The sequence below is a fragment of the Piliocolobus tephrosceles genome, chromosome 20, assembly GCF_002776525.5.
Source record: "Piliocolobus tephrosceles isolate RC106 chromosome 20, ASM277652v3, whole genome shotgun sequence".
In the NCBI taxonomy this organism is placed as follows: domain Eukaryota; kingdom Metazoa; phylum Chordata; class Mammalia; order Primates; family Cercopithecidae; genus Piliocolobus; species Piliocolobus tephrosceles.
In genome coordinates this window covers 31,086,096-31,103,491 of record NC_045453.1, presented here as the reverse complement: position 1 = coordinate 31,103,491, position 17,396 = coordinate 31,086,096, and the positions used below count along the sequence as shown (strand labels likewise).

At 42.2% G+C, this 17,396-nt stretch overlaps 1 protein-coding gene across 2 annotated transcripts in view; it reads right to left on the bottom strand.

Annotated features, from left to right (window-relative positions):
- Positions 1-17,396, bottom strand: part of RAB22A (RAB22A, member RAS oncogene family) — a 52,794-nt gene that overhangs the window by 1,662 nt on the left and 33,736 nt on the right. The window contains exons 3-6 of one of the 2 annotated variants that reach the window (XM_023231994.3): positions 16,865-16,946; positions 6,420-6,491; positions 6,225-6,331; positions 5,499-5,608 (exon numbers count right to left, since the gene is read on the bottom strand). In XM_023231994.3, the coding sequence (XP_023087762.1) occupies positions 5,499-5,608; positions 6,225-6,331; positions 6,420-6,491; positions 16,865-16,946 (371 nt within the window). The remainder of the gene's footprint in view (positions 1-5,498; positions 5,609-6,224; positions 6,332-6,419; positions 6,492-16,864; positions 16,947-17,396) is intronic. The other variant, XM_023231995.2, reaches the window with a different exon arrangement.

Sequence of the window (17,396 nt, the reverse complement as noted above, 5' to 3'; positions counted from 1 at the left end):
GATTTATAGAAAAGTTGCAAAGATGATAGAGCTCCTGTGTACCTCCCACCCAGTTTCCCCCAGTGCTGACATATTACCATGGGACATTTGTCAAAATGAAGAGTTCAACATTGCCATATCACTATTGACTCCAGACTTTTTTCAGATAGCATCAGTTTTTCCGCATGTCCTGTTTCTGCCCCAGGATCCAAATAAGGATATCACACAGCACTTAATAAAAGCTTTTTGATTAAAAAAAGCCACACATTAAAAACATTTCGTTTTGAGTCGGTAATATATACGATTTATTTTTAAAAAGTTCAATCAGAACATGGCTGTCCCTCTGTCGCATGACAAGGCCACCACTGTGGCCCCTTTCTCGAACACGCTTCCAGAGACATATATGCACAAACACTCAGGCACACCTACATCCCTGCCCATCTCCCCTTTCCAAGGCCAAATGGGGCAAGAAACAAAGCAAACCATATGCACCATTCTCCACCATGATACTTTTACTCAACACATCCTGCGGATTGTGGCATCATAGTACATGGAGAAAGAGCTGCCTACTTTTTTTTTTGAGACAGGTTTATCTGCTCTGTCACCTAGGCTGGAGTGTAGTGGCATAATCCGGCTCACTGCAGCCTAAGCTTCCTAGGTTCAAGCGATTCTCCCACCTCAGCCTCCTGAGTAGCTGGGACTACAAGCATGTACCACCATGCCCGGCTAATTTTTATATTTTTAGTAGACACAGGGTTTTGCCATGTTGGCCAGGCTGGTCTCGAACTCCTGACCTCAAGCAATCTGCCTGCCTTAGCCTCCCAAAGTGCTGGGATTACTGGTGTGAGCCACTGTGCCTGGCCTGCTGCCTTCTTTTTAACAGCTCTACAATATTACATTTGCAGATGTATCACCATTCATTTAACCATTTCTCTATTGATGGATATTTAGTTTGTTTCCAACATTTTGATGTTATTAACAAAGATGCAAGAAGCATCTTTGTGAACTTACGAGTATATGCGTAGGATTAATGCCAGGAGTGGAAGAGCTAGGTCATGGTATTCTACTCTTGGGTTATTTGTCTGACACATACATTGTATTCCAGTGTCTATCTAGCATAAATGCAGGAAGAATGTGCAATTTAAATTTTGACAGATGCTGCCAAATTACTCTCTGAAGAGGCTATGCCACTACATTCTCCTATCAACAATGCATGAGAATGAACAGGTTTCACTTCACTGCTCCGTGAAGCATAATGTCAATTCCGAGAGAATCCTTAAATCACCTATCTACCTACCTGGCTGATAACTCAAGGGTTGCTTCTTGTACAAAGGCTTTCCTGACACTCTCCCACTTCCTTACTCTCTAACATCTCAGACACCACAATCAATCAGGACACCAGAAACAGGTTACAACACATACCTCATATCTGTTTACATGACTATCTCCCTCGCATTAGATCCTAAGCTCTTATAGGGAAGAGATCCTATTTGTCCATCTTTGTTTCCAGTACCTTATCAGCACAATACCTGACACAGAAGTATTTTATAAACATGGAATAAATGGGCATGCACTTTTTTTTGACATTAACAAGGCTAAGATGGCCTCTCCACTGACTTTCAGGTTCTGTCAAGCCTTGAGCCTCCACCACTTTGAGCTGTCTGCAGATCTGTGTGGGGAGTACACAGCATGGTTTCCATATTGAGAAAGTATCTCCCAGTGTCTTGTAACTACTTTTCAAATGACTAGACCCTGCTGTGAATATACTACAAATTTGTTTAAAAGTTTTACCCAAGCTTCTTGTCATTATTCTCAATAAATGGATATTGAAATACAGCTGGTATCTAAGAGACATCTGTGAAGTATGACATCAAAAAATTGTTGAACAAATAATGTTTTTAAAAGAAAGAAGGAGAATATTTTCATGAGCTGGGAATAGGTAATGATTTCTAAAACAGCAACCAAAAAAACCGAAAGCAGCTAAACATAAAGGAAAACAAGGCTCAATTAGATTATATGAAGATTAAAAACTTCAATCCATTGAAGGAGTTGACTAAAAAAACAAAGGCAAGCCATATAGTAGAAGATATTTCCAATATACATAGTCAATAAGTGATTCATCTCCAAAATAAAGAACTATAAAACATTAAGAAGAAGGCAGGTAACCCAATAGGAAAACAAGCAAAAGACTTAACAGGCCCTTCACAAAGGAGGATATGTAGATATGACAAATGTAAATCAATATTCGGAAATGTGCTCAACTTCATTAACTGTCATGAAAATAGAGATCACTGCCTACCCACCAGAGACAGAAAGTGACCAGACTTCTCATACACTACTGGTATGGGTGTCAACTAGTACAACTACCACTTTGAAAACTGGTTGGCGGTAAAGCTGTACTGAATGCATGCATATGCAATGACCAGCAATTTTTCTTGTGGGTATAAATACACCTAACAAAAATGTGTACAGATGTTCACCAAAGAATATGATCAGAATGTTTAGAGCAGTACTGTTTGTAATAACTCTAAATTGGAAACAGCTACCCAAATGTCTATCAACAGGAGAATGGATAATTATATTGTGGGTATTCTTCACTGTCCCCTTACCCCCACAACTTGGACCCTGACACTGACATGCACAAACCAGTCATGAGAATGGATCATTCACAGCTAGAGGCAATGACATGGATGGTCTAAAAATGTAATGCTGAATGAAAGAAGCCAGACACACAAGAGGAAACAGAGTATGTTTTTAAAAATATAAAGTACAAAATATATGTAAAACAAAACCAGATAAACCAATCTGAGAATTTGTATCAGGATGGTTACCCTTGGGTGTAGGAATGGCCATGTCCCAACCAGAGTGCCAAGCACTGGAGTATATTCAGTTTGTGAAAAGTCACTGAGCCTTGTACTTCTGATATGTGCACATTTCTGTATGTCTACCACACTTCAATACAAAGGCAGTGTGCCAGACACTGTGCTCATGCAGTATTACTAAACCAGTGTACAATAAAGTCGATGTACATGTCTCTCAATTTTTCTAATCTTTGTGAACATATACGTTTTATTTTTGACAGTTACAATGAAACTGTATATACTAGTTTTCATATAAGAATTTCATTGTTGGTTTACTACTACCTTCCTTTGTTTTTTTTTTTTTTTTTTGGAGACGGAGTCTTGCTCTTGTTGCCCAGGCTGGAATGCAATAGCGTGATCTCGGCTCACTGCAATCTCCACCCCCCAGGTTCAAGCGATTCTCCTGCCACAGCCTCCCAAGTAGCTGGGATTACAGGCATGCACCACCACGCCTAGCTAATTTTGTATTTTTAGTAGAGACGGGGTTTCACCATGTTGGCCAGGCTGGTCTCGAACTCCTGACCTCAGGTAATCCACCCACGTTGGCTTCCCAAAGTGCTGGGATTACAGGTGTGAGCCACCATGTCTGGCCTACCCTCCTGTTTTTAATACCACTAAAGTAAAGAACACAAAAAGATAGCGATAATTTTAACATACTCATGACACCACACACTTAAGATATTTTAACTTGAGCTCTGAAAAATTCCCAACTGGCTTTTTGTTGCCTTTCAAAAATTCATCTGGGTACCTGCTGTTTACATCTAGGACAACAATAAACATGATTTTTGTTTTTTTAAGAGAGAGGGTTTTGCTCTGTCACCTAAGCTGGAGTGCAGTGGTGCAATCAATGGCTTATTGCAGCCTCAAATTCCTGGGCTCAAGCCATCCTCCCACCTTGGCTGGGACTACAGGTACATGCCACAATGGCCTAGTATTTTTATTTTATTATTTTTTAAGACATAGGGTTATACTGTTGCCCAGGGTGGTCTTAAACTCCTGACCTCAAGAGATCCTCCTGCCTCAGCCTCTGGAGTAGCTGGGATTATAGGTGACAACCACCATGCCCAGGCACATCATGACTTTTTTTTTTTTTTTTTTTGAGACGGAGTCTTGCTCTGTCGCCCAGGTTGGAGTGCTGTGGCCGGATCTCAGTTCACTGCAAGCTCTGCCTCCTGGGTTCACGCCATTCTCCTGCCTCAGCCTCCCGAGTAGCTGGGACTACAGGCGCCCGCCACCTCGCCCGGCTAGTTTTTTTATATTTTTTAGTAGAGACGGGGTTTCACCGTGTTAGCCAGGATGGTCTCAATCTCCTGACCTCGTGATCCGCCCGTCTCAGCCTCCCAAAGTGCTGGGATTACAGGCTTGTAATGTGTGGCCCGTGCCCGGCCACATCATGACTTTTTAACACGGAAATGAGGGGGCTGGCCTAGAGGGTGCAGTAAGTAGTTCACTGGCATATCTGGCAGCAGATGGGCTCCTTAGGCCTGCAAAGGACTCTGAAAATACTTAAATGATTGGCCAGATCTAAACAATGGGACACGTAAAAAAAATGTGAAAACCACCTTAGTAACCAGGGACCCAGATTCCAGTGTGGCCCCAGTTGATGCAGCTGGGCCTGGCCTTAGTGGGGTTCCCAGGGCTTCACCTGGGCCTGCTCTGCTCATGCGTCATCCTTGCCTGGCCTTGGTGGGCTCTGGAGTGCACGCCCCTCCTTGACCCAATGGCAAAGGACCCACTCTGCTTCAGTCCCCTTGGCTCTCAACCACATGGTGGATCGTAACGCTACATCCACCCTGCTCTCACGGCTTTCTGCTTTTCTCCACCTGGAAGTCTGACATGTTCCGTTCATGTGACTCCCCACACCTCTGCAGGGCCTGCTCCCTTGGATCTCAGCTCTGATAGCATCTCCTTAGAGAGGCCTTCCCTGATTGCTTGCAGACATTCCTTCACTTCATCCTAAATTATTTTCTTCGTATCAGTTATTATGATCTGAAATGATCCTATTTATTTGGTGTTCACTGTCTGTTTCCCTCTGTAGAACGTGCACTCCAGGAGAGCAGGGGCTGCGTCTATCTTCTTCATGGCTATTTCCCCTGAGCCTGGAACAGCTCCCAATAAATATTTTGATGAATTTGAATGAAATGAATAAACATAGATACAATCTGTAGAGGATCCCAAAGGCATGCAGCAGCCCCTCTCCCGTCTAGTACCATCATATTAATACTTCTGGAAAGGGAAGGGCAAGAGGGAAAACAGGTCTTACCTTTCACTTGCCTAGTATTATTTTTGAGGGTTTTCTTACAGTGCAAGTATACCTGCATTTCATTTTCCTTTATTCATTTTGTTCATTTTCAATGACCTTGGACGACTAACGGAAACATATTTAAACAGAGAAAGAAATGGGACTGCTTTCATGACCTCAACACCCTGTGCATTATTTATTCAGTAGCAACATTCTTTCCAGAAGGGCAACAGCTCTTCAGCAACTATAACATGATATGAAAACCGCCCATTACTCTTACCTTCTCCAATCTCGTTTCACTGATCACAGTATCAGAGACTAGACTGCTCTAAGTAAGATGGGAATTCTAACTAGGAAGATCATTCTGTGTTAAGTTGCTTTTACAGAGGAAATGGATAAGGCACAGAGATACTCACTAATTTCTATAAAGAGTTCATTTATGTTTATCGCGTTTTTTGCGCTGGTCTCTACAAAAATTGCATGAATAGAGTCGGCGTAGTCCTTTGCATCTCTCTCCATGACTTCTCTGAAAGGCAACAACTACGTATCAGAAATTCTACCCACAAAGATCTTAGTTTACCCCCACCTACCCAGTAGTTAACCAGATTTATGAGGACAAAGGATGTCCTAAATGGCTGTTGGCTGGGCCCCGAGACACGGTCTTCCTGACTACACCACATCCATGGGTAAACAAACAAAATGAAACAAAACTCGGTACTACTAGTAATGTAGGTAATGGAATGATTAGGGATGGCAGGGTTTTCTTCTCCAGCCACAATTTTTAAAAAGCCCTTGCTTTGGGAATGATGGAAGTGGCCCAGAGAAACTGCCAATAAATGTGCTTTCTGCATTCAAGTATTCTAAGTCATGGGAGCCTGGGGGCTGCTCTGATCTCAGATAATGTCGGGTGCAAAGCAACCAGTATTTCCGTAAATTGCACACCTGTCTATACATATAATATAATTAGCTCCAAATGCCTGAAATCTTAATTTCAGTTTGAAACTTTAGGACTCCAACCACACAACCAAAAGGAATTTTTCAATGTCAGAGATAAAATAAAAGCAAGATTCTTATTCTGGATATTGTTCATCAAGAAAAGGAACACATAATAGGTATTGTAATCTCTCGCTCTAATCACTTACCTTACATCGATAAGATCACACTTATTTCCTGCAATGGCAACTACAATATTAGGTGGACCATGCTGTCGAAGCTCTTTCACCCAATTCTTTAATGTTGAAAATGTCTCCTGTTACACAAAAAAAGGAGAGCAACTGGAGATCTAACCAACCAAAGAGAGTTTTCAAAACAATCTAAAGAAAGCTATATAGTCTTACTTCTTTTGTGATATCATAAACAATTATAGCTGCAGCCGACCCTCGATAGTACATTGGTGCTAAGGCACGAAACTGCAGAGGAGGGAAAATAAAGAAAATTGGGAGAATCGGTTAAATACGTTTTACACTAGACTTACAAGCCCATTATCCCTGCACAAAAAGTAATCTTTCTCTTAGGCCAAAGAAAATGACATGCTGCTTTAAAGCAAATGAACCAGTAATTACCAAAGGCAAAAACTTTTAACGTAACACTGAAATGTCTCTCAGAAGATAGTTTAGAATACAGTTTTATAGGAATTAAATATGGCGCTATAAACAATTGTTTCCGCTCAAAAGGCTTTTTAATTGAACTCAGTGTTATAATTCCCAAATTCATTTGTTCAACAGTCCTTTAAACTTTGGCTTCTGTAACTATCATGGAGATAAAAATAATGCTATAAATAGCTCTCCAGAGAAGTGGCTGCATTTGGGTGTCATAAAGAAAACCCTGTAATCTGAACACTGATTGTCCTTCAGAAATGAGTACACATTTACATTCACTACTTGGATGAGTTTGAGACTTGCTTTTTTGATATCTCCATGCATGTAGCAATTCCCAAATGCTGGCTACAGATCTAATTTCATTTACATGAATTTAACCCTGTATACACAGCTTCTTCCCACTCGTCACCCTGGCCTCCACACCCCGTGACACACAACAGGGAGGAAAGAGAAGGGAGAGGAATAACCACTTGAACAGGGGTGATTCAGTGAGCTATTTCTCTCCATGAGTGTGAGATGGAGGCTGTGAAGTTCTTTCCCCAGTCAACCTCGGTTCTTGGGCACACGTCCTGTGTGAGCATCTCACCCACTGAATATGATGCTAACGTTTAATGACAAGAATTTTGCCTATACTTAATTTTCGTCTTACACCCTGACTCTGAAGCCTGACCCTTACTTACGATCTGATGACACTGTATTTGCATCCTGTTGTTAATGGCGGTTTACCCCTGAACACAGGCAGGAATGATCACAGGGGAGCATTTGGTGCACATACATAAACCACATACACAACTATGGATTCTGGAACTCCCTATCCAATGAGTTTGACCTTTTGGCTTTTAAAGTTTTGTATTAATTTGAGTTTTACCAAAGACAGTGAAGTTGTGACTGTAAGCTCCATGGGGGATGCCAGCATGTCTGCTGGGCACGCCATTTTATCTCAGGGCCTAGCATCTGACATGCTATAGGTTATCAAAAATTGGTGAGCCAATGAGTAAGAACTGCATGAGTGTGGGGAGCTGTCAAACTAAGTGTCAGACCTCGCTGTCCATACACAGAAACTGTTACCAGTCTTTGTGAGAGAAACCCCTGCCTCTGAGGTGAAAGCCTACTAACTTCCAATAAAGGAGACATTAAGTTTTAGAGAGAAAACAAAAATAAAGGTTATAAGCAAGAAAGCACCACAGAAAAGACAACTATACTATGTTGGGTTGACTTCAACAGCATAAGAGAATAAGAGAAAATGAGACAGAAGTGCACAGATGGAATAAAGGTTATGGTGTTAGCTTTCATTTTTGATGTACTTATATTGGCAATGTTCTTTACAGGGTTGTGTTTTCTTTCTTCCTTCAAATTCGTAAGGTAAAACTCATACAGAGAAAAGCAAAGATCTTAACAGTACAATCTGATAAACTGACAAATGTATATATCTGTGTGAGTACCATCCACTAAGATGTCAAACAGTTCTATCAACACAGAAAGTTCCTCAATATTCTTCTCACCATGTCCTTCTTCCACTTTGTTTTCATGTCCATTTTACTGATATTACATAACCACATGGGTTTCTTTTGTTTTTTATTTGCATACTATATCCTTTTGCATTCTATAATTTTCTAACTTTGTTTTTATATTTATAGTAGTCCTCTTATAAGCAGCACATAGTTGGGTCCTGGTTTTTGACAACCTTTGCCTTTTAAGTAGAAGGTTCAGCGGTTCAGCTCCTTTACATTTAATGTATTTACTAAGATATTTGGATTTAGGTCTACCATTTTGTTTTATATCTGTTCCATTTCTTTTTCTTTTCTTTTCTTTTTTTTTTTTTTGAGACGGATTTTCACTGTTGTTGCCCAGGCTGGAGTGCAATGGTGTGATCTCAGTTCACCGCAGCCTCTGCCTCCCAGGTTCAAGCGATTCTCCTGCCCCAGCCTCCCAGGTAGCTGGGATTACAGGCATGCGCCACTCTATCCAGCTAATTTTTTTTTTTTTTTTTTTTTTTTTTAGTAGAGACGTGGTTTCTCCATGTTGGTCAGGCTTGTCTTGAACTCCTGACCTCAGGTGATCCACTCGCCTCGGCCTCCCAAAGTGCTGGGATTACAGGTGTGAGCCACTGTGCCTGGCCTGTATCTGTTCCATTTTTAAAAAAATTCCTGCTCCTCCTTTCTTTTCCTCTTTTGCATTGCTTGAATTTTTCTTAGTGCTCAATTTTAGTATATTAACTTCTCTACTGACTTTTGAACTGTACTTGCTTGTATTATTTTTTAAGTCGTTGCTTTTGTAACTATAATATATACTGCACATTTTTATTTTTTTTTGAGACAGTCTCGCTCTGTCACCCAAGCTGGAGTGCAGTAGTGTGATCTTGGCTCACCGCAACCTCTGCCTTCCGGGTTCAGGCAATTCTTGTGCCTCAGTGCCCAAGAATGCCCTGGAATGCCCAAGGTGTTTAGTCTCCCAAGTAGCTGGGACTACAGGTAAGTGCCACCATGCCCGGCTAACTTTTGTATTTTTAGTAGATATGGGGTTTTGCCATGTTGGACAGGCTGGTCTTGAACTCCTGGCCTCAAATCTACCTGTCTTGGCCTTTCAAAGTGCTGGGATTACAGGTGTGAGCCACTGTGTCTCGACTACTGCACGTTTTTCTACAGTCTACTTAGAGTTTAAAATGTAGCACTTTATGTAAAATATCATAGACTTGCAAAAGTCTAATTTCTGTTACCTTACCATTCTTTGTACTACCACTGTCAAATAATCTAAATCTACATATGCTATAAACTATACAATCCAGTGTTATAATTTTTGATTAGTCAGTTAATTTTTGAGTAATTTAAGAAGAAAAAACAGATGTTTCTATTTGCCATTTCTAGTGGTTACTATTTCTTCCTATGGATCTGAATTACCATGCACTGTCATTTTCCTTTAGTGTGAAAAACTTTCTGGGACGGCTGCTGTTGATTTCTGTTTTTGTTTTTCTAAAAATGTTCTTATTTTGACTTTAGATTTGAAAATGAAGTCTGGCAAATTGATAGGTTTTTGCTTTCTGCAGTTTAACGATCCTATTCCTCTGGCTTCTGGTCTCCAGTGTTCATGTGTAAAGTCAGCCATATTGACTTTACTGTGTAAAGTCAGTCATATTGTTGTTCTCCTGTTTACGTGTCTTTTACTTCTGGCTGCATTCAGGATTTTCTCTTTACCTTTGCTTTTCAGCAGTTTGACTATGACTTACTTAGATATGGTTTTCTTTGTACTTAGAGATTTGTTGAACTTCTTGAATTTGTGAGTTGATATGTTTCACCAAATTCGGGAAACTTGCAGCCATTATTTCTTGAAATCTTTTTTTTTCTGTTCCTATCTCTCTCTTTGCTCCTCCTGGTTCTCCAATTACACATATGTTAGGCTGTCTGAATTTGTCCCTATGATACTGAGACTCTGTCCATATTTTTCTACTTTTTTTCTATTCTTCTGATTAATTTGTTCTATCAACCTCCAGTGAATTTTTCATCTTAGATATTGCAGCTTTCAGTTTTAGCATTTCCATGTGATTCTTCATTAGTTTCCATTCTGTGTGAGACTGCCCATTTGTAGTTAAGTCATTAACACTCCTTTTCTTTTTTTTCTCTCCCCTTAAGAGATGGGCTTTCGCCATGTTGTCCAGGCTGGTTTGGAACTCCTCGACTCAAACAATATGACTGTCATGGCCTCCCAAAGTGCTGGGATTACAGGCGTGAGCCACTGTGCCTGGCCTACTTTTCTTTAAATCTCTGAACATATATAAAATATGTGCTTTAAATTCTGTGTCTGCAAATTCCAAGAAAAGGGTCACTTTAGGGTTTGCTTCTGCTCACTGCGTCACACCTTCCTGTTTCTTCATATGTGTAGTAGCACTGACTGTACACAGGACAGTGTGGATGATGCACTGTAGATGCTTGGTTTTTTAAAATCTTCTCTGCAGAGTATTAAGTTACTGGTGACTCATCCTGAGATTGGTTTTACACGTCGTGAGGGTGGGTCTATTTGGGTTTTTGGATTTGCCCTTAGTCCTAGGATACTGTTTCTACTCCCAAGGCATGGCCCTTCTGAAGTTTCACTGGAATGCCCAAGGTGTTTAGTGATCCCCTGTAACACAGCAGGATTGGATTCAAACTCTGAAGTCTAGCCCTGCTGTAATGAGGAGCAGCTGAAATCTCTGCTGTCTTGTCACCCTTTCCATCTACTGGTTTCTGTTGCATTTTATACTCTCTTGTGAATTCACAATTTGGGGGTCAAAAAAACTTCAGGGAAATTTATAAACAGATTTTACGGGGTCCCTCCTTGTTGAATCCCTCTTTTCTGCGATTTGCCTCCTCTTTTTCTGGCTGCTCTAGCAGTCCAAAACTCTGCACTCAACACAAGCTTTCTGCTTAAGTCCTAGCTACCCTGTGCCACATGAACTGGGAAGTGTCCACTGGGGAAAAGCTGTAAAAATGTGGATCTTACACAAGAAAGCTCCCCTTTGTAGTCCCTGACTGCATTTGGTTGCTCTGCAGTGCCTTCAAACAGTTGTTTTTTAAATGTTTTGTCCAGAGTTTAAACATACTTGTTATCTGTGGCAGGGCAAGCCACTCTGCTACTACTGACATGGAAACTTTGATGTCCTTCTGATGCAAAGAAAGAAGGTGGAGGCATGTAAGAGACTCAAAAGACGTCAGCACATCTCTGCTGCAAACCCGGCTCTCAATCAGGTGACGGCAAACTTTTTCTGGTAAAGACCAGGTAGTAAATATTCTGGCTTTATGTGTCACATAATCTCTGCTGCAACTACTCAACTCTATTATTGTAGAGTGAAGGTAGCCATAGACCAAGCTTGTCTAACCTGCGGCCTGTTATGTGGCCCAGGACAACTTTGAATGTGGCCCAACACAAATCCATAAACTTTCTTAAAACTGTTTTTGAGCTGTTTTTGTGATTTTCTTTTTTTAAAGCTCATCAGCTATCGTTAGCGTATTTTATATGCAGCCTAAGACAATTCTTCCAATGTAGCCCAGGGAAGCCAAAAGACTGGACATCCCCGCCATAGATAATAAACAAACAAGCCTGGCTATGTTCCATGAAAGCTTTATTTACAAAAACTGGCGGCAGGTTGGATTTGGCCCAAAAACATATGTGTAAATTCTGTCTGCAAATTCTAATAATGGGATCACTTTTGGGTTTGCTTCTACTCACGGAGTCAGGTCTTGCTGCTCTTCAAGTGGATGGTAACTGAGCACTGGCCAGTGGGGATGATGCACTGCAGACTCTGGTCTCTGGGACTGTCTGCCCCAACTCTAGACGATACTAAGCCACTACACTTGTTCCTGATTTTAAACAGGAGAACAATTCCTTACATGACTACTGTGACAATAAATAAGTCTGAGTCTTCCTAGTGTTCCTATCTCTGTAAAAACAGTCACTGGGAGAAACCACATTAAGATGTAGGAATGTAAATCTTTAAAGACTGGATGCAATGTCTATTAGACTCCGGTTAAGAAGCTTTTTTTTTTTTTTTTTTTTTTTTTGAGATGGAGTCTCACTCTGTGGCCCAGGCTGGAGTGCAATGGTGCGATCTCAGCTCAATGTAACCTCTGCCTCCCGGGATCAAGTGATTCTCCTGCCTCAGCCTTCTGAGTAGCTGGGACCACAGGTGTGCACCACCATGCCTGGCTAATTTTTGTATTTTTAGTAGAAATGCGGTTTCACCATGTTGGCCAGGCTGGTCTTGAATTCCTGACCTCAGGTGATCCACCTGCCTTGGCCTCCCAAAATGCTGGGATTACAGGCGTGAGCCACTATGCCTGGTCAAGAAACTTTCTTTTATACAATCACATACAGATGGCAAGCATTTGACATGTTCTTACTACATGTATGGTGTCTTTATGATGCTGCTTAATGTATGTGTTGTGTCTGTCTCAATACTACTGCAGGAGTCTTTGTTACTGAAGGATAATTGGTGGAGAAAGGGTGACGTCAAATGCATTCATTCAAGATAGCAAATAATAGGGACAAAATGGTCTCACAAAGGCTCTATCTTGAGAAGATAAATTCAAAATCGTAAAATCAAGTTTAATTTTATCTAGTATTTGAAAAAACTTAGGTTTATTATTGCAGCCAGGAGCTAATTTTCTGGATGAACACGGAGTCGAACTTGATTGATAACTTGGCTAGGAGTCTTCTGATAAAACTACATGCTAGCAGAATACGATATCCTTCATTTCATGTTTGACTTTCATAGTCTTATCATAAAAATGACAAATTTTTACAAAAATATTTGAGGGCTTCATCAATTTTCCCTAGGCCCCTCTTAACCCTTTGATACACAAACCATTATCTTTTGAAGCACTCATATCATCATCCTGAGCAGTATTCTTCTTAATTTCAGTTAACAAGATCCCTACCGTCAAGGGCTTCACAGGACATTTGAGAAATTCTCCAAAATCACTTTCATTGACTTAATGAAATCACCGTGCAATCAAATGTAGCTGGACCATCAGAAAGACAACTCATCTGCCAAAACTATGTGCAGTACGAGATGTCAAATGGGGAGGCTGGGGAGGGTGTTTGAATAGTCAGTTCATCAAAAGGGTTTTCATTTTATGACAATTCTCGTTCTATAATAAATCTCCTAACTACAAAGAATAATAAACACACAACGCCAGAAATTTATAATTTGAGTCATGCACTACTCACATGGTAAAAGTATGTAGAGGTAGAGGAGCTGTCCTTATCTGTGTCTAAGTAGGGCTGGCAATCAGTAGACATAAACCTATGGGCATCAATACCATGTGCCAGGGGCTGAGAGCAGAGACATGAAGGCAGTCCTTGCCCTCAAGGAGCTTACAGTCTAATGAAAGGCAGACAGGTAAGGAAATAGGTGACAATCCCATGGATAAGTGCAATCAAAGACTTCAGGATACAAAAGAATACTCCAAAGAGTTTATGTGCTGATTCATCCAACCAACCAATATCTGAACATCAGTTCTAGGTCAGGTACCATGCTAGGCCCTGGGAGTACAGCAGTGAACAAGACACTGTGGTCCCAGCTCTTGGAGTTACAGTCTGATGGGAGATTCTGTCAATGAAGGTAGGTAGACAGGTATCTAAGGACAATTTTTTTTTTTGAGACGGAATCTTGCTCTGTCGCCCAGGCTGGAGTGCAGTGGCCGGATCTTGGCTCTTGCAAGCTCCGCCTCCCGGGTTTACGCCATTCTCCTGCCTCAGCCTCCCCAGTAGCTGGGACTACAGGCGCCCGCCACTTCGCCCGGCTAATTTTTTGTATTTTTAGTAGAGACAGGGTTTCACCGTGTTCGCCAGGATGGTCTCGATCTCCTGACCTCGTGATCTGCCCATCTCGGCCTCCCAAAGTGCTGGGATTACAGGCTTGAGCCACCGTGCCCGGCCCTAAGGACAATTTTTAATGCACGTTCTGAGGAAAACAAGTAAGGGCAGTAATGAAGAACAAAGTTGGGGCCCTGCTTAGATGCAGGGGGTTTAGAGAAAACTCTGAGTGTGTCACATTTAACCTGAGACTAAAAGATGGGAAAGGAGCCAGCTGGGCTCCAGTGGAAGGAACAGAGAGTTTTGGTGAGAAGGAACAGTGTATCCAGAGGCATAAGGCCAAGGAGTGCTGGAGGCCCTGAGAAGAGAGGAGCCCAGAGGGAGGCCTGGGCAAGTCACGTGGGGCTTGAGCGGTCTCTGTTCAGAGTGTGGCTGTTATGAGAGGTGCAGCGGGAAGTCGCTGTAATTAAGCAGGCTGACAACACGGGCTGATTTTTGTTTCCAGAAGATTCCTCTGGGTCCTATGAGGACGTGTAATGGACAGAGGGAAGGCAGGGGACCCACGAAAAGGCTAAAGTACTCAGTGAATGGCAAAGGTGGCTGAGAGCAGGGCGCTGGCAGCAGAGACGGAGAAATGAACCCAAGCGTGATACATTTAGAGAACGGAGCTGTCAGGACATCCGGATGGAGCAGGTGTCCAGCGCTGAGGGCGAGGGAGGAACCCAGGGAGACCTCCAGATGTGGGTCTGAGCAACACAGCAGTGTGGCGATGTGGTTTCTTGTCCAGAGCAGGGATGGCAGGAAAGCCCCCTTTCTGAAGGCTGAATAGAGTTGTGGAAGGGCATGAGGGTGTGAAACTATGGCATGCTGGAGAACTGCACACAGTTTGTGCTAGAGGACAGATTGGTGGGAGGAGGTGAAAACAGATCCTGGCCGTGGATGGCACATTCCGGACCTTCAATGCACTGCCAGGATAGACAGGCAGTCCCTGACCCAGGCAGGCTTACAAGACGTGTCTTGTGTGATCCTCCCAGCATTTCAAACAATTGTTGGGTAGCTGTCAGGTATGTGGCTTTCCTTAGCACTGCACTTTGGCCACCCTGGACAGGTGCTCATGCCCAGTAACAACTGGCTGGAGTGAGTGCTCATCAGGTGGTGCTCCTCTCCTGCCTTCTCCATGCAGGGCCTCCTGGTCAGCACCCCTGGCCCGTGGCCTGGCCCCATGAGCATCTCTTGTGCAGCTCTGGGCTGCGTGATAGTGCATCAGGCAGGCTGGAGGCAGGTTTGCATCTCAGAGCAACTACTCCTGTTGCAGAACCAATTAGAAGTGGACAAGCAAGAGGCAGGAAAACCAGCTAAATATAAAACTTCACAGACTTCTGCTACCGTGCTGGCAGAAAGGGAAAGAGGCAAACACCCTTGTGTTATTTTTTTGTGTGTTTCAGAAAAAAAGAGATGTTATACATCACTGCGTATACCAGGACAGGCTCTGATTCAAAGCATAATGGAATCTGTATTATAGCATGATTCTTTATGATGAGGGCTTTGCTGTATCATCAAATATATGTGAGGGGTCATTGAAATTTGGGATTTAGTGGAGGGTACATATATTACTAGTAGGAAGGGCCACATGGATTTGTGGCTAAGAGGGGAAGAACCCAGGCTGTCTCTACAGATATATTCAGGAGGATTCTGGCAAGCAACACACTTCTGAAGGACAGAAGAGGGATGGTTAGCAAAGGTCCAGCTGTTCTAAATGCTCCATTCTAGATGGAGCAAAGGAGAAGGAATGGGGAGTAGAAGACGGGAAGCAGAAGTATCTCAGATGAGTAATGGGACAGAGGAACAACATCCAGTGTTAAAAACAGAAGAAACCAAACAGAGCAAACTTAAGACGTTAAGTCTGTACAAATGCATGGAGTCTATTTCTAGGACAACAGTAATGGCTTGTTTTGTTTTCCTCCATTTGTCTGTGATGATTCTTGTCAGATTTCATACTACACACACTATCTATGGCGTCTTAGATAAGGCTGTGATGACAGACTATTTTTCCTGATTACTTCTGGTACACTTTTAAGAGCTTAAGATAGCACCGTGCATCTATCAGATGTGCTGTTTGGATCGTACTGTTTGGAAACTAAATTAAACGGCAGCTGAATAATGGGGTGGCTGCCAGAGACACCTTGGAAGGGAAATTGGACTTAGTACCCAGAGGAACGGGGAGGCAGCAGATGTGTCTTAGTACCCAGAGGAAAGGGGAAGAGGCGGAAGTGTCTGCCCCAGCCCTGCCTTCCTGGCCATTTCTGATTTGGGTGGGCTTCCCCAAATTCCATTAGACCCCGCGCTGCTATGTCCAGGCCCCACTTCTGGTTCAGGCTTTTCCTTAAGTAGATAACCATTGTGGCCCATTTTGTCATCAGGTATTTATTAAGTATCTACTGCAAGGCACTGTGTTAGCTTATCCTTTTCACTTAAATATCACACTTTATATGCTGTAAAGTTCCCTCTTTAGCTTTTAAAAGGCAGCGATAAATGAGTTGTGCGTAACTCACCCTTTCTATCACTAATTGCTTTATATATCCTTACCAGAGGAGGGAGCCCCAAATTATACACAGTGCTCTGAGGGGGATTTTATCAGGCCTATTGGTCAGCATTTACTTTAAGACACTATAAGGCGTAAAAATGCCTTCAGTGCCCATTATCACTTTCTCCATCGGTGGACTCTGTGGCTCTAATTGAAAAGGCAAAGGCAAAGGGTGGCCTATGCAAATGGAAATAAATGTGTCTCCGGTGCACAGAAGAGAAGTGAGTAACGTGAGATGACAGGGATGCTGACAGTTTAGTTGGAACTTTCATTTGGGCCTCAGAGAAACAGAGTAAATTAAAGAGTGACTTACTCGTTCTTGTCCAGCTGTATCCCAGATTAGGAATTTATGTAGCTCATTTTGGTACTGGACAGTCTTGGTCATAAAAGATGCCCTATAAAGAGAGACCTCAATGATCAGAATACAATTACATAAAGCACGTTTCCAGCCCCAGTCGGAAACATCACTTAGACTCAACCAACGCTCAATCTCCCAGCACCACACTGTATCCTATTTGTGCTCCTCTCTGGAGTATTTATGGGATGCTCAGATGCTGAGTGCATATCCTCTGTCAAAATAATGCATTAGGCACATCTGCCCAACACCAAGAAGGAAGAGTTCTAAGCTCCGTATCAAAAGAATCAAGAGACAGTTTGGCAATACAGACATTAGCCTCCCTTGTAAAACACAGAACCTGTTATTTAAAAAGATGTTATCATGGGAAAATATTCCTAAAAAACTATGTCCAGGAATGTATACACTAGTTAAAAAAAAAAAAAATTTAGGACCTGGCTTTGTCCTCCCCCAATTCCCAAACCACATGCTCATGTAAATAGGTGAGTGA